The sequence below is a fragment of the Phasianus colchicus genome, chromosome 16, assembly GCF_987193195.1.
Source record: "Phasianus colchicus chromosome 16, bPhaCol1.hap1.1, whole genome shotgun sequence".
Taxonomy (NCBI): Eukaryota; Metazoa; Chordata; class Aves; order Galliformes; family Phasianidae; genus Phasianus; species Phasianus colchicus.
Window position 1 is genome coordinate 6351963 of NC_143451.1, and position 17299 is coordinate 6369261.

At 41.6% G+C, this 17299-nt stretch overlaps 1 protein-coding gene and 1 long non-coding RNA gene across 5 annotated transcripts in view; one reads left to right on the forward strand and one right to left on the reverse strand.

The window, feature by feature from the left end:
* LOC149915740 (uncharacterized) overlaps nt 1–3652 on the forward strand; it is a 367280-nt gene extending 363628 nt beyond the window's left edge. For both annotated transcript variants that reach the window (XR_016471714.1, XR_016471713.1), the window contains exon 7: nt 3545–3652. This is a non-coding gene — a long non-coding RNA (uncharacterized LOC149915740). The remainder of the gene's footprint in view (nt 1–3544) is intronic.
* On the reverse strand, nt 913–14903 carry TMEM114 (transmembrane protein 114). Of its 3 annotated transcripts, XM_090151609.1 has the most exons (5): nt 14384–14903; nt 13818–13898; nt 4089–4226; nt 3667–3747; nt 913–3591 (listed from the first exon to the last, which is right to left on the reverse strand). In XM_090151609.1, exons 1-5 carry the CDS (start codon nt 14772–14774, stop codon nt 3515–3517), a joined length of 768 nt encoding a protein of 255 aa, XP_090007735.1. In that variant the 5' UTR covers nt 14775–14903; the 3' UTR covers nt 913–3514. The 3 variants fall into 3 exon arrangements, with proteins under 3 accessions (XP_090007735.1, XP_031462399.2, XP_090007736.1); XM_031606539.2 differs by having other exon boundaries at nt 913–3747; XM_090151610.1 differs by lacking the exon at nt 4089–4226 and having other exon boundaries at nt 913–3747.
* Nucleotides 14904–17299: the final 2396 nt, after the last annotated feature.

The following is a 17299-nucleotide window of genomic DNA, read 5'->3' on the forward strand; positions in this document are numbered from 1 at the left end:
CAGCTGTGTGACTGGAAGGAGTGGAGCCTGGCTGCACCTCTCTTAGATCTTATTTAAGGGCTGATTGCCCCTAGGGGAAGATCTCTTTCTGGAGATCCCTCCTTGGTGAAGCTTTTCCCTGTGAACCTGGAATCTTCTGATATAGGTGAGCAATCTTCTTCCTTTTCCTTACAGCACCTTTCTGTCATGCCAGTCCTTCTGTCATCACACCTTTGTTGTAATGCCTTTCCCATCATATTGATCTGTCCAGTTGCTACAATAACACATAGTCAGTTGGAACTGTAGGCTTTGGATTGATGATCAACAGATGGAGCAGATTTGAACTGAAGCTGTGTCTCAGCTGCTATTCTCTCTTTGGAAGTCATGGAAGCAGGTACAGAGACATCCAAGATGCCCTGCAGCATCCAGCTTGGGAACAGACCCAGGCTGTGGTTGTATGTCTGTATTAGTTTCACCAATGTCTTCTCTAAAGCTCTTGAATACGTGAAATTTTCCTACCTCCAAGGATTTCTATCACTTCTCCTGATCTTCTCTACCATCTCTTGAGCTACCCTTCAAATTAGAAGCTAGTATTGGCCAGTAGCTGTGTACACTCTACTGCTTCAAACTACCGATCTACTTTGCTCAGTATGTTTATTTTTCTTCACTTTAAATATCTCCAACTACCTGTGAGTCTGCAGTGCTGGAAGCAGTCAGTCTCCTCATCTCAGTAATGAATTCTGGGAAAATAAGCAAAGAACTGTGTACCAAGCATCAGTTTCATTCTAAGTATAAGTTTGATGAGATCACTTGTATTGAATTACATACAGTCCTTTCCGAAATGCTTTATCTTTCAAGCATAATTAAATTTGTTTAAGGCTTATTTGACTATTCAAAACAATACTTTTATTTCTATTCAGATGGGATTTCAGAGAAATTCAGGGACTGAAGAAATATTCAGGAGCAGAATATACTCTTTATTGCCATTGTGCCAGATATTGCAGGAAGACAGAATGAGAAATCTAGGAAAGCCATGGAAATGAGAATTGCTTTAATTCAATAACATATTTGTTGGCTTTCTAATTAGGTTGAATTGTACATTGTAGCTGCGTAAGTATTTTATAAATATCTACCATGTGCAACACAGGTACATCAAAAGCATCTTGTAAACTGTCAAATAGATCTGCAGAAGGAGTTAAAAGTTATTTCTTAGTTCTTCCATTAAGAAGTGTCTTTTCGAATATCTCCTAGCTCAGATGTGTCATTTTATTTAGTTCTACACAGTTCAAAAGCACTGTAAAACAACATCTGTGATAAACATTCACTAATAACTTGGATGATAAGTTACTATTATGACTTACAGTAATGTGTGACTAATGTTACACGGGTCATATTATATTAAATAACTTCACCAGCACCAAAACACTGAAGTATTACATCTTACATAATTCATTTAAGCATGTGGAATATTCACTATAAAGGATTTTTCTTTAATCTTCTTATAGAGCTGCTTTAGTCAGCTTTAACTTGTAAAATGACTCCATTACACAGTCGCAGCACAAGGCGTCATGGAAAATGTGTGACAACCAGTGTGGAAGAAATGGGGAAGTAGAAATGGTGCTGGCTATTAACAGAGCTTCTGCTGCTCGGCCTGTTTGGGATTTCTAACCTTGTTTCATTCTGATAATAAGAAAGATCTGACAACCAAGATTTTAGATTGGGAATCAGAAGCTCTGGTTTCATTGGACTTTAGCAGTTTTTCTGCCTCAGTTCTCCACTCAGAGCATGGTAGTAACATTTTCTTTTATATTCAAAGACTGCAAGCTCTCTGCCATCGTTTTCCATAAGAAACTTGGTACTGTGGAACTAGGATCAGAGCACAAAGGCACAATTTTTAACAAAAGACAATGATAAAATTGTCCCAGTGTTGAACAGAAGTAGGTAAGTGATGCCCTTTCTCTCCTGAAGGAAGCACAAGGAACTTGCTCACTGAAAGTGTGCCCAGCTGGTGCCGTTCCTGAGTCACAGTCTTGAACCATAAGATGCAGAAGTTGACCATGATCTGGATCTGTAGTGGAGCTGAGAGTACATTCAGGTCTTTACCCCGGGCCACAGCAATCAGAAAAAACTTCTTCACTAACTGCAGTGGGCACTGAAGTAAATTTTCTCTTAAATGTTATTACCAACATGAAAAAACAATAAAGAAAATCTAGATTGCTTAGTTCTTAAGATGAAGTTCAGGCATCCTGTGTGCTTGGTTTTACTCAGAAGCTTCCAGCACAAATTCAACACATTCTAGCACAAAAACGTTATTGTTTTTATGAAATAAAAGCATCAGGTTTGCAAAGTAAAAACTGGGAAATGTATTAGATGCATCTTCTGCATTATAGAATTGAAGAAACAACTGATTAAAAAGCTGGAAGAGATGGGTAAGTAGCCTGAGCATCAGATAGATGTGGGCTGGCTGCAGTCTTTTGTTAAAACATCCAGAGAAGCAGCTGTAACTTTCTCTTGAAATAGAACACTCATCATTTCACTGCCCTTAAGAGCTTCACAGCCACAGTCAATGCTGTCTGGAGGATAACTAGTGTTAAGTCACAGTTTCTAGGCCTTCATTTTTTTTTAATTACTTTTTACAGCACCAAAGCTCAGTTTTAGAAAATGACTTATTTCTTTGTTTTCAGCCTTTAAGTAATTTTTGAATAAATAACATGAAGCTGTGTTTTTCCTTAGCCAACACCCATAGCTGGCATAAAGTAGGCTTCTGGGGCTCTCCAGTCTCTCAAACTCACCTTTTTGTGTGTTGTCACAAAGACATAGTGATAGTGGTAGAAGAGAGAGAATAGCCTCCTCAGGGAGGCACTAGGGAAAAGAAGGATCCTATAAATGTGGAAGGTGCACATGGATTGGATGTCCTAGCCATGCCCTAGTGCTGGAGATGATCACTAGATTTCTCCAAATACTTTGAAGTTCTTATTCTGGACCTTTACATTTGATTTTACTTTGAACAACAAAGCCACGTTAAATGTGCAATATTAATTGAATACATGTAGTCTCCACACTCAGTACCTGGCTTCAGGTATATAAGCATCATATATCACATGTGGAAGAGGCTGACAACGTGACTGGAATCCTAGCGTACATATCAGGAGTATCTGAAGGGAAACCAAAAGCTAAGTGGACATGCAAACTGTCCTGCAGGGTAGCCAGGGATAGCAGAAAGAAGATAAAGCAAAAAAATTCTAAATAATGTGTATTGATGCTGCATGAGCTGCCAGCTGAAATTGTTTCAGAAACATTGATAGTGCTACATAATTTCTTCTAAAGTCACAAAGGTTTCCTTATTGACAACACTGGAAATGTGTTACTGATTTATCAGAATCTTTGTATTTTGTAGACAGTAGTGAGGAGAAGAGTTTATGGCAGCTGGCAAGTTACTCAGTCACAGTCTTGCCACTTTTATTCTCCCTAGTGACCAGACAGACCAAGGAATCCACATTTCAGAGTTTTCTGTTGTTGCAATGATACCTGCTGTTCATAACTCCTGTTCACGCTGCCGTTTCAGGCCAACAAGTCTTGCTGCCAGGAGAAACACAGCCCCAGTGATCACTTCTGCAACAAAAGAGATCCAGACCAGTGCCAGAGACCAGCCAAACCTGATGTCAATTTCTACCAGGACATCCTTACTCCTCAGGAGGCAGACAGCTTCTTCAAAGGCAGCAGCTGAATATGCAAGGTAGACACCAATCCCAGTAAGTGTAACCAGAGCTGGGTAAGAAAAACATGTTCGGTCAGTTACAGTTTGCTACAGAACTCTCACATAACTCACATAACTCTCTGGGCATCCTTGCCATTCCTTCTTATTTACTCAGGGTAGATTACCATTAAAGCTTCCCCTACCTCTCAAATCAAGTCAAAATTGTTTTTTGGGGAAGGACGAGAGGAAAACAAACTGTCAGGTCGTGATGGAATATTCACAAAATGAATGAACAGCTGTGTTATTCTGAAAGCAGTCTTGCTCAACATTTTTCTCCAGAAGGTAAAGTAATGTTTTCCAGATATAATCTCTTATTATTTACATCCATTAAGCCAGGAGTTTGATATAGTACCTCCAAAAAGAAAAAGCAGACCAGTCATTAGAAGCAGTAGATATGCCCTGGCAAGAATACTGATAAATCCAGTCATTCCTCCAAAAACCATCAGTATCAGGCTCAGAGGCATCAGGATGACAAATGTCCCATGCATGTCTGAAGAAAAAATGGAGAGTGTTAGTATTTAAAATATTTTACTATCGTGTCACTTGATGCAGTAATAATTATTGAGTGCAGATCCCACAGTCAGCATCAAAGCCTTATTCTGTGCATTAAAAACAAGAAGCTGAACTAACTCTGTGGCTTTCAGTTTAAATAGGCAGGATGTGGTATGGAGGAAAAGGCGTCATGGGGTGAGCCCTCCATGGCCTGTGATTCAGAGACTGTGATGGTAAAAGGTATGTCAACGCAGATGTGTTTAAGCAATAAGACACTTCTCAGATATTAAGCCCAGCTGGAAAGCAGGTAGTGTGCTGGGTATCTGGTAGTCACTCGCAACCTTTAGTAGTTCTGGCTGTCTGAATCATACATATCATAGTAAGAGATATCGTTCTGTTTGGGTGATGGAATCTACCAAGCACTTTGGTTAAATGCTTTCTGTCTGTCCTATATCCTCTGCCAAACTGATCTACCAAATAGTTGACCTTTTCCTTTGCTGTAGCTGAACAAGTGCAGGTACATTTTCCCATCCAGCTCTAATTCTATGTTTGTCGTTGTTTTCTACAGCAGCTTCACTAAGTACATTATCCTACGCTGGTTGCTTCCTCTCGTATTAAATTTTTTACATTAGTCCTTATTGACCCCTGTAATGTCTTAATAGCTGTGTAAACAGAGGGTTGTTGTGTATTTTTTTCTGTATTGTGCTGTTTTCTCTGCAATAAACCATCTTTGTTTCACTGTTCTTTCTCACACAGTCTATCTACAATATTCAACACAACCTTTTCTAGAATAATAACAAAAACACGAATGCATCAGCTTCTGGTATCTTCTTATTTCTTCCTAGGGTTTGAGCAGAGTAAAGAGCAGAGTTACTCAGAATGGAAAACTTATGTTCTGTTTTCTGAATGGCTTTGGGCTTCAATGCCCCACTTAATTTCCCAGAGGAGCAATAGAACATCAGCTAGTTCCTAAGGAAGATGAGTCAGTTAAGAGATTAGAGTTTGTGTATGGGCTGATCATCAATTTATTTCCTTTTAAGTAACTGTAACTCCCTGCTCAAGTGGAGATATACCACTGCTATATAAACTAGTTAAGGATCCAGCTTATCTTCAATATAAGAACAAAGATAAGATGCACTCATGGGTTAAACGTGTTGCTTCTGTGCTTTGTTCTTTCAGTAAGTTCAGTTTGTTTCTTTAGAGCTCTGACTTGTGAATGATACTTGAATACTGCAACACCAATTTTACTTGGTTAATTGAGTAAGGATTCATTGTTATTAAAGATATTAGTTCCTTGCTACCTTCTTTATGAAGAAGAAAATTCTCCAAATCAATCTTTGGTTTTTCTCTTTCTTGGAGAAAACAATCAATTTAAATAACTTATTCCTCTTTCTCCTCATCTGTGCTACTGTAAAGTCACTGAAGCAAGTTGAAGAATGGTGTAAATTAAAAGGGAATCTGTTCTTAGGCTATTAAAAACAAAAACAACGCATCTTTGTTCAGTTCTAGAACAAAGCTGCCATTTCAGTCACCTTGGAAGCCTTGCAGTGTCTTGTAATGTGTCAAAGACATAGTAAGTAGTTCAGCTCTGAATGGTTGAAGAACCTTCTCAAATATTCCCGATGAGCTAACAAAATACTTTGAGGGAAAGGATGATCAAACCTAGCAAATATTTTTTTACGTAAGGAGTGTTCCGGTAGTTTTGATTGTTATTTGTTGTTGTTTGGACATTTCTTGGATCTGAGAAATGGAGAAAAGGAAAAATCTCAGGTGAAAAGTTCTCTAATGGATAAAATTTGATGCAATTATCAAGAAAAGAGTAAGAATGGTGCAACTCAGTCCTCAGAGCTGGCCTTGCTGGATGTTGAGCCACAAAAGCAGGCTTGCCACTGGGCCTGTGCTTCGTCATTTCCCATCTGTCCCTCACCAATCATGGCTGCTGCCATCAAAGCTGAGGACAGTAGCACTAATGGTGTTCCTTTGACTTCCTGTCTGTGCTGTGATTTCAACTACAGCAGCTAGGACTGTAACCTCAGCTAGGACAAGTGCAGTGAGGAAGATAAGACTATTCAGAGCACTTTCTTTTGAGCCAAAGGGAGAACGAATCCATGTCATAGTATTATCCTGGGGAGAGTCATAAAGTACATTAATGATCTGTGACAACTGCATGCAGTGGCAGAACAACTCTGATTTTTTTTTTTTTTTTTTTTTTCCCTCTGCAGCAAAAATAAGTTTTAGGGATATCTCGGTTGAAACCCACAAACCCCATGAATCACTTGCAGCTTTTTAAAAAATCAAATGTTTACGGGCTGCATCTGGTTAAACAGCACTTGCATCACCTCCAGTATTCCAGTTCAGTACCTAATACTCATTTATGCTTCTTCTATGCTGTCTGTAACTGCCTGTGAAACTTATTCTAAAATGCTGCCATGGAAACCACTTAGGAATTTGAATTCATGTCATCTGGCATATGATATTATACTATTATATTGCTTGATTAGAGGGAGGGAATTAGTTTATAGAAGGACATGACTTAAAACATCTTTACTGTATTCCTGCCTTCAGTAATCATCTGTGAGAAAAGTTTAAACATAAATTTTAAGGTAAAACATTTTGTTGTTTTTTTAGGTTATGTTGAAATACACAGGTTGTGTATTGTGTAAGGCTTCATTTTGATAAAATTGGTAGTGGAGGGGGGGAACCAAGTATTTTGCAAAAGAAAAAGGCCTGTACACTTTCTGTATAGCAGCATTCATTTTCCCACTTCTATTTCTCACGAGCACTGGAGTTCCCTGGTGGTAGAGCTAAAAAGATCCAATACTGTAAAACAGGCAAACATTTAAAAACCACTCCACTTCTATGGACTGAAAATACTTAAATTGCTCAATGCTTCTTCATATAGTTTTACATTTAGTAGCCAAAGCTGTGACCAGATGTCTGCAAGAGTGACATCTGCAGCGTGTATCCAGACTGTGAGTTTGGCAGACACTTCTAAATTATGATCCAGCACAGTTGTTGATGAGCAGTGCGTAACATATCTCTGGAATGAACTATAAAAACTGACTGATATCAAAGCTGACCAGCTGCAGGTCTAGCAGCATTGTTACCATCTCCTGTTAATATGCTGGAGCTCCACTGCTTCAAACTAACTTTGGATTTGTTTGCACAGTTTGTGATAGCAAGCAATAGTCATTTCATCAGAAATATTCCAAATGACAGCAGCTCAGAAGACCTTAATTAAAGACCTGTTTATCTTCCTCAGCAGTAAGTAAATAGCCAGCAAGAAAGCACTGCATGAAAAGCTACAGTTCAACAGAATGCTGGCAGTAGTGCAGCCAGCAGGGTTGCTCTGGAGAGGTTTGGCAGGGCTCAGATGGAACAGCACACTTGGAAGGCCTAACAACTGCTCTCTGTGGCTAAATGCGAGGCTTCTGGGCTAGAACCATGGGGCATGAAGCCCCATTCAGTAGTGAACAGGTGGTGAAGGAGAAGAGCTTGCAAGGTGAGGGTGTCTCAGGGAAATGAGCTGAGCTCTGGATGTCAGCTTTGGATGTTGCTGCTGCTCCCTGGTGACAAGCCTGAGCTAAACTGAGAAATAAACTGCAGATAGTAGAAATACAATGATACTGGAGTTGGTACAGGTGAGAAATGATGGAGCCCTTCAGTACTAGGAAGGGACAGAATGTTAAACACAAGCAGCATGGCAGGGTTCATGTTCTATTGCTATGATAGTAATGGCATTTGAAAATAAGAAGCTGTCACTTATTCAATCTCAGCTGCAGTGATGCTACAATTGTTTCAGATTTTCAGGTTTATATATATATATTTACCATAATATCAACTGCAAGCACTAGAAAAAAAGTTCACTGAAATCCCTCTACAATCTCAGTACTGTTGCTCAGAAGAAAAACACATCTATTTAGGTATACATCTACCATAGCACTTAAGATAGAATTTCTGTGTACATCCTTATTACACATGAACTTTGCAAACTGGCTCTTACCAGCTGCTCCAGGCCTAGCTGGTTCCTTCTGGTAACTTGAAGCCAAAAGAAAAAAATTGTCAAGAGCTGTAAATTCCCCACGTATGTGCAGTGGTGTATGGAAACTGCTGAGTCCTGGCCTGAACCACTGATTGAGCACCTAGGAAAGGACCCTGTCAGCCCTGGGAGCACAGGTGAAGGCGATTCAGCTGTGTGATCAGAAGGGGTGGAGCCTGGCTGCACCTCTCTTAGACCTCATTTGAGGGCTGACTGGCACTGGAGAAGGGTCTCTGGAGATCCCTCCTTGGTGAAGCTTTCCCCTGTGAACCTGGAATCTTCTTCCCTTCCTTTATAGTGCCTTTCTATCATGCTGGTCCTTCTGTCATCACACCTGTATTATAGCACCTTTCCCATCATATTGATCTGTCCAGTTGCTACAGATGGCAAGTAAAGAATAGGCATCCTGTACAGATATTGAACACAGTGAAGATGAGCTAGAACTTATGAATAGGGGGAAGAGTGGATGCAGCTGGTTGACCACTGCAGGTCCATGCACTGTGAAGAAATCCAGTCTTGTTTTACTATGCTATTAAACTAATTTTGTTGAGGAAGAAACTGAGGCAGCTGTTACATGATAACACCAGGGTTACTCAGTGACTGCCTCTGTAGCTGAGGTTGCTTTCCTGCAGGATGAACCAACTTCCCTGCAGGAAGCACTAACTTGTCTGCAGCCTTGTGGGTCTGAGTAAATTAATGACTGAAAAAAATACACTGGGGAGAATAATTTCAGCAGCTGTGGATGGGCAGCTGCATGCTCCAGAATTGATTTTTACAAGAAGAGCATTTCCCTTCAGTGGAGTGTGAGTGGAAACTTCAGCCCTTAACTGATCTTCGCAGGATAGCTCAGGAACAAAGGAGAGCACTAAGAAGTGACTTGTAATGGAAAATCACTCTCTGGCCATAATAGTCAGCAACATCTCAGGATCTCCAGCGGTACCTAATGCAGCCTTTTGGTGTTGGGGCAAACTATACAGCCATTAATAGCTAGCAGTAGCTTCTCTTGCGTTATTTTTGTAACACTCACTGTAGCTCTGCTGTGTAAATGGGTGCAGCTCCAGCTGCAAAGTTAGGAAATTTTCAGAGGAATTACGTGTTTTATAATTTTTCATTTGGTTCCATCTTTGGCACAAAATGGTCTCTTCTATAACGCATTACTTGACAGAAACGGATTTGCTTTAATGTGCCAAAAAAGTAAAAAAAGCTTTGTGACAATTTAGTTCAAAAAGGATGGGGAGAGAAGTCCCATACAGAAATTTCCACCGTTTAACAAATGTTACCATGCATTGGAAAAAACCTTTGTCACAGCTTTCTTCCATCAGCAGATCACACAGCAGGTAGCTCAGTGCAGCCAGGAGCATTCTGTGTGTTACCAGGCGGGGGTCATTGCAGCCATAACAGAGGCACAAGGAACGCATTGCTTGAGTTTCCAAAAAGCTGAGTTTGTGGGAGTCCCCAGCTGACACATTGCTCTTTTCTTTTGATGACTAATCTGTCTTACAGGAAGGGCTTAACTTGGAGTAAAATTGGATTCTGATTTAAAATATTTATAAAATTGTCCATTTTGCTCAGATTGCATCTTCATCTAAACCTGCATGGGTAATTACTGCTTATAATGCCAAGTTTGGTAAAATAAAAATATTCTTACTACAAAATTTCCTAAGAGTAACCTTTCCTTCAGTGAAACTTATTTTTTTAAGAACTGATCTTACAGCAACTCTTGGGGGAAAAATATTCAATAGATTAAATGCCATTCTTTCTATGCACCCATTTCCCTCTTCCTGTACCCAATCCTGTGATTTTGAATGTTATGTTTCTTATCCTGGAAAACAGCAAAGCTGCTCAGAACTCCTGACACTGCTTCCTGTGAGGTCAGCAGCATCCACCTCTTACCATTCTATGAGAGCTGGACTTGGTTTCCAGTGACAAACTCCTTCTGCCTGTCTCCTATAGCTGGCACAGGAGAATGCATGGAGGAGAAAGGCATCTGAGCTGCTTCTGCTGACAGATTCTAGTTTTAGCCCTGGTGGTCACCAGCAGACTTTAGTAAGTGTCAAAGTTACGGAAAGTGGTGCTCTCACTGTAACCTGTCCATTTGGCACTGGTGGGAGCAGAAGCAATGCTGGTGTTTCAGTGCTCAGCCAGTTGACTGCTGAATCCCTTTTGATTGGATGTCCCAGCATAGTAGAAGACCTTGCACCACCAACACACAGATTAAGAGCAACTTGGAGAAAAAAAAAATGTTGTCTGTAGACATGCAGAAGAAAGTAGGGATGTTTCACCTACTTGCACTTCTGCTGCTGTCTTCTGTGATGTATTCATTCTGTTCCAGTTGGTGACTGTGGTAGGTTTGACTTCTTCCATGTTTTGCTGAATGGATTGGTTCTGACTCTGGGATGAGGCAGCTCAGTCATTCTGATTGAGGAATTGTTTGGAGAAGTACTAGGTAGGTTCAAGCACTTTTGCTCAACACAAGAATGTTTCAGGCCTTTCAGACATGCAAAGCCTGCTGCACCCTGGGCTGCTGTTGTCAAAACCCATGTTTGTAGAGAAGTGCCCAGAAGCACAATAGGCTTTTTGGTTTCTGCACAAAATGGACAGGCTTTCATTACACTGAATTAGCAGAGCAGATCCAGAAAAAGGAAATTATAGTTACATTATGAAAGCTTAGTGGCATTTCCCTCAGAAATGTATCTTTTCACAGTATTTCATAAAACTGTTTATGGAGCAGAGGAAAATACCTGCAGTAGAAAAACATTTTATAAATGCAGAAATGTCAGAAAAGCGAGCGGTAGGTAGTCTGGTCATATCTTCTTTGAACAGTGGCTGGTGTTTCAAGCAAATACGTAATCATCCTCTGAAGTAATCTGTAGTTTGAAAGCATTTTATACACTGTGAGGTTGGGGGTGAGAGGGTCTATGTCATATGTTCAGTTGAAGGAAGGGGTGAGGAAAGAACTGGGAGCTTAATGTACAGGACAAGGCATGCTTGTATCTGAGCCATGAAAGAAACAGCTCAGAGGTGCTGCAGTGATGTAAAAGTACGTTGCACTCTCAGGGTTAACAAGACCTGGGCTGATTGCCTGAGTAATGCTGCTGGTAGAACGGAACTTTAATTTGAAAGCCCAATTTTTCTGTTTTGTCTGGAGTTCTATTTGAAGCACGCGATAAGCCTACGAGGAAACTGCTGGAGATGAATAGGAGAGATTGGAAATGTGGAGGGAGAGAAAACGAAGGCTTTTCATTCCCTAACGAGGGTTTTGTCCTCTGTCAGCGACCAGCACTTCTATTTCACTTAGACCCAGCTCTGTGCACGCAGGTACAGACTCTCTCCCATCTTTTTGGCACTCGTGTCTATTAAAGTCATGCCAGAAAGGGTATAGGAACACTGAAAAAAGCAGAGCAAGATTACTGATGAGAGACTTAAGTGCCTGCACTAGGAGACAGTGCTTTGAAGCTCTTTGGGAATAACAGGCAGGGAACATGCGAGGTTAGCAGAGCTGCTGAAATTCAGTCTGCCAATCAAACAGTGAGAAAAGCAAGTGTACATCTAGGCAGATTGAGATTAATTCCATGTGAGTGTTATTCACACTGACATCCACAAATGAACACAGAAAAAAATACGACTTTTTTAAACTAACTGATGAAGGCAATGCAGTTAGCTGGATTGTCCTACAAAGCAACACATGAAGAAATTGCCTGAATTACCCTAATTACACTGGAACCGAGGATGCTAGAATTGTCCTACAAAAGCCTAGTTAAAATTTGCTGTCAATTAAGGTTTGCCCAGATCTGCCTAAATACGATCCAGGAACCACAGTCAGAAAACACTTCAAGAAAAAAATACAAGGCTGAAGTAGAACATCCGTACCAAACAGATGGCACTTTTAGAAATATCTGTATTTCCTAGAAGTACAGCTGCTATTGCTGTGCAGTGTACTGAAGTTGCATTGAAGCTGTGCATCTAAAACATCAGAGTTCTTTGCTGGGTATTCTAATCAAACCTAACAGGTTCATTTAATTAAAGTGCCCTTATATCCTCATTTTTAGGCAGGCTATGCCTGTTCATAATAAAGCATGCAAGTATCTTTGCAGGCTTGCAGGCTCTGCCTAAGAAACTATAAGTGGTGTTTGATGTGAGATAAAATCTCTCTGAGGCTCTGAAGAGTCGGTACGTGTACTTATGGATCCAATTTTTCCATGTATCCACTATTTTCTTACCCTGCCTGCCTACCAAAGAGGTGTCCTTTGTTTCCAAGCCAACGTCATTTTTATAATAAAAAGCTCTGGAATAGTTTTGATTCTGTTTTAGCAGAATTCAGCTTTCACTGAAGAGCTGTAATCTGAAACCTCTTTATGTGAGAGGAATTACAGATGTAGCAGTTGCAAACATGGACATAATGTTGTCCTGACATTTTAGGCAACCTCTGACCTCACTGGTCGAGGTGCCCATACGTAAATGTGATTGGTGTGGTTAGGTTTAATCAATTAAATGTTAACTTTGAACTCCTTAAAGGATTCAGTGATGCAGGAAACAATCATTGTTAATTATCTTCACAATTTTTACCGTCATCATGAAGCTAAGGCCCTCTGTCTTAAGGAAGGAAGGTGAAAAAAATGGCACCTTTCTATTTCCAAGTGCAGAGATGGTTTGTGCTGCTAGGCTCCAACCTGTCAGTGTGTTGGTGGTGATGCTGCTTATTTCTACTTAAACTTCCCAGCAACACAGCCGCATTACATCAGTAGTCCTGTGCTTACTTTGCCACGTTGGCTGCACTGCTGGCTGTGTCGTGGGGTGCTCACGGAAAGTACAGGATTTCTGAGGGAAAGACACAGTATAAATGTGTGTGTTCTGCTTGTGAGGGGAAAACAATTAGAGAGGAGAGGTATACAAAAAAGGAAGCTCGTAAACAAGCTCTTGTATGAACCAAGTGCCATGCACCATGAATGTGGTGCAAAGAAGCAAATTCATCTTTTACCAGGTGCCCAGAAGAATTTGAAAATGTTCACTTTGAGCGTTCTGAAAACATTCTGATTCTGACAAATGAATCTAAAGAAAAAGAACATCAATGTGTGCAGTTAGAAACTTCAAGTAACTTTTTGAGCACGATGTTCTTTACAGAGCTTTAATACTTCTTTTAGTTATTGATTTGTTTTCTTAAATTCCCGTACCGTAATATTTTTTTGGAGGAATGGATCCCAATGACAAGGTAGATAAGTGACTGACTTAAATGTTAATTTAATGGTATGCTTAAACATTTCCAGGAATTAAACTCTTATGTGGGAATCTTCAACGTTCCTGCCTTTTGTTTATAACAACCATGAACCCTCCTGAGCCCCCCAGCAGGAATGTGCTCCTCTGGCAGAAACTGGCTGAACCTGACATCAAGCAGAGGGTTGTGCCAGCAGCAATCCCTCTTAAGGACTGCATGCAGTGACTGTACAGTGCAGTTCTCACAGCCCCCTCTGAAGCAGTGCTGGGAGCATGAGTGTGGCCCAGGGAGGTGGGCAGGGTGGGGGAAAGAATGGAAGCAACACAGAAGTTACTCACATAAGAGCTGTCGGTGTGAGTCGGTGATGTTTGCATTCTCATGCCAGAAGGGGTTGATCAAAGGGTAGCATTTGCTTCTAACTGATATAGAAGAGGGAAAAAATGGGAAAAACGTTAAGCTAAAGATTATTATCATACATGAACAAGAATATAATAAATAATAATATCTGTTACCACGATTTAGGGATAGAAAGTGAGCATTGTGTGGTGGTGTACATATTGTTTCCATCATTGGCGATCACTGGAATGGCTTTAACCCCGCTGGACTTCCTCCCCTTAATTTCCCCTGAGCCAAATGAAAACAGATCTCTTCCCTTCTACATGTTTAACGCTTATTCAATTGCTCTGAATTAAAAGTTAATGCCGATCTACTTTGCGAGAGCAGAAAATCTGCTCTGCTCGTGCCCCTTTGCCCAGTAGCAGGAGCCAGGCGTTGGGCACCCTCCGTGGGTGGAGGGAGAGCCCGGGTGGGGCGGGCGGCCCCCGGCTACGGACAGCAGAGACGACGGCATCGGCAAGGCACGGTCCGGGACCCCCTCCCGCCGCCCCCCCGCCGCCCCACTCACGCCGGCAGGTCCGCCAGAGCCCCGAGTGCGAGCTGAGCGCGGCCGTGCCGTTGGCCTCCGTCTCCAGGCGGGAGGCATCGATGATGTACCAGAAATCCGTCGCGATGGCCACCACGAGGAAGACGAAGCTGGAGGCTCCCACCAGAGCCACGAGCAGCGACAGGACGCTCAGGCTCACCCTCATGCTGCCCGTCGGACCGCGGGAGGAGATGCACGCTGACGGGAAGGGCGGTGCGGGAGGAGGCGATGCCCGTGCCCGTTCGGTGCCGCTCGGTGCCGGCACGGCGGGTCCCGCTGGCGGCGGCACGCAAGCAGCAGCGCGGCTCCCGGGCGCTCCGCACGGGCGCTCCATAGGGAGCCTCGTTCTGCTGCTTGCTTGCTCAGAACTCATCCCAGGCTCCCCAGGGGAACGTTAAGTAACGCCCAGTCGTTACACAGTCATTTTCTGTTCTTTTCTGGCATGGGCACGGGCACGACGTGTGACCCACTGGTGGCAACAAGCTCTCAGGTATGCTTTCAGCAGCAGGATGAGCTCGAAGGAAAATATTCCTGGAAAGAGCGTGTTTATTTACACACACCCCTCAGCATCACTCCTGCCTATGTTTTGCTGTGCAAATCCAAACAAGGATGTGCATTGCTGACATTTATAATAGTCTTTCCACTCGGGAATACACTGTTAAGCGACTACATCTTCATTCCGAGCTTTTATTATCTCTTACCTCCCCCGGGTGTATTTGTAACACGTGAAAGTGCTGGTGTCATTCTACAAACTAAGCAGCTGTTGTTATCGGATGACTGAAGCCATACAAGCCTCACGGAACAAGGTGAAATGTTTCATTAGATTAATTGATCCAGTAATAAGACATAAATGAGCTTTGGGGCACAAATCTTAATTGGGACTCCAAACTTGTCTGTTTTTCCAACTGTTTGCAGACTTATTTGGCCCCACAAGCATCACGCGTTGAGCAGATGGTTCATCAGCTCACTTCTCAGATCTGAGCCAACCACACATCTCAACCAGCCTGCCATTGCCCTCCTCCAGTTAATGTCAAGGGAAAGCAAAGGGCATCACAGAATAAAACAGCAGCACTTAAGCTGAGTAGGTCCAAGTGGCCCCAGAATAATGCTACCACACAGGATGTGTGTCTGTGACATGCATCCCGGACAGTTGTTTTCCCTAAGCTTGATGCCACAAAGCTCTAGACGTGCTTATTCTTAGGAACATTACTAAATAATTTGTTTTAGTCATGAGAATATGTGGAGGTCCCTGCAGAATCTGTCTGGCTTAACTTTACAGAAAACAAAAGCTAGACTTGCTAGCTCCTGATCCTTTTATGCCCAGTCTGTCATGATAGAAAAGCTAATGTCAAGAATATATCAGCTCAAGGAGATTTAATTTCCACATCAGCATAATCTGTAGGCATTCATTCTCATGCTGAGAAGAAAAACAAAATGGACTTCTACAAAGTCAGAAAACAAAAGAATCCCAGTTCGTCAAAAAATCTTCGTGTATTCATGAGAAAGGGTTCATAATGAAAGGAAGAAGAGAGTGGTACAGATTGGCTTCACCAGAGATTTAATTACAAATCTACAGAGATGTCTAAAAATAACACAAACTTGGAAGTCACACTGGGGTTTTCAGTGTAGGAAGAGCTTAGATTTTAATGCAGAATTATCTTCGTGGAGAAGGAGCTACCCTTTTTGTACAACCTGCTATTCAGATATCACAGATAATTATTAATAGCATACAGGGTGCAGTGTAGCAAAATGCAGCATTCTGACCTTCAAGAGCCTAATTAAAATCTCAGAAGAGACTGACCACCCCAGAGGTGGGCCTGGGAATGGGAAAGAAGTTGTGTGCAGAAAGGAGCAGAATGGATGGATGGAATTTTCTCTTACTTTCTGGAGCATTAATCAGCATTAAAGTCTACTAAAACTTTACGACAGCATTTGGTATAGAGCATGCAAGCATCAAATGCTTTTCTGCAGTTCTTCCCTGTAATCTAGCTCAGAGATCCCAATTTAAAAGACAATGATTCGTGATTGCTACTGAATGCATCAGAGCGCTTCTGTGTTTTATGGATTTAGTGTGCTTGCACATAAAAGAGGGCTTTTCATTCACCTTAAGTTTGCTCTTTTCCTTCTGCTTAAGGAGAATTTGGGTGTGTGTTTTTCGTCACAGTCACTGGATTAATACTGTGTTAAGAACCGCCTGACATGTGGCATACAGACCTCTCTCAGAAAATATTCTATGTAAATCTGCCAGTGTTGGATGGGAGAAGTCCTGATGGGATGGTGCCAAAGGCATGCAAATTCTTGTTCTGAACGATCCCGTGGAGAATAATGCTATAATCAGAGTGTGAATGTTTCTGATAAATAACCACAAAATAGTTAATGAAAAAGAAATCACTGTGGGTTTAGCTCTGCACTGCTGTCATTGCCTTGTAATTTGGTTTTCTTGCTGGATGAGGCAAGCTTCCCCTGGGAAGAAAAAGTGGATATTCAAGAAATATGGAAACACGGAAGCTGACAGCTGCACTTGCCCTTTTAAATTACTGTTCATTTACTCTTCATGAACTTTTCAACCTCAAGCAGTGATTTAGGGATTTTCAACCTGCTGGCCAGCACCGAAGTGTCATGTGCTTAGATAGCAAAACAAAGTTCTCCACTGATTTTTCATCTATATCAACAGTCTTTTTATTCATTCCAAGTTCAAAGCACTTTGCATACCAGCGAATGCTAATCATAGTTTTCAATATTGCAGAAATACACAGGGTATACTCTGTGCAATCATAGCATTACAGTCAGATTTCACCTTAGCTTACTGGTACATGCTCTCACTTTTCATTCTGACTTAATGTATCTGTAATAAAAACAATAACCTGGGCATCCAAGGGCACTGTGGTTAGGGCATTA

Bases quoted from the DNA above. Each gene is read 5' to 3' on its own strand.
- TMEM114 (XM_031606539.2), bottom strand. From the start codon at position 14,774: ATGAGTTCTGAGCAAGCAAGCAGCAGAACGAGGCTCCCTATGGAGCGC. The intron at 13,899-14,383 runs GTGAGTGGGGCG...CTTCTATATCAG, and splicing joins GCTCTGGCGGACCTGCCGGC to TTAGAAGCAAATGCTACCCT. The intron at 3,748-4,088 runs GTACTATATCAA...TTTCTTACCCAG, and splicing joins TCTGCTTTTTCTTTTTGGAG to CTCTGGTTACACTTACTGGG.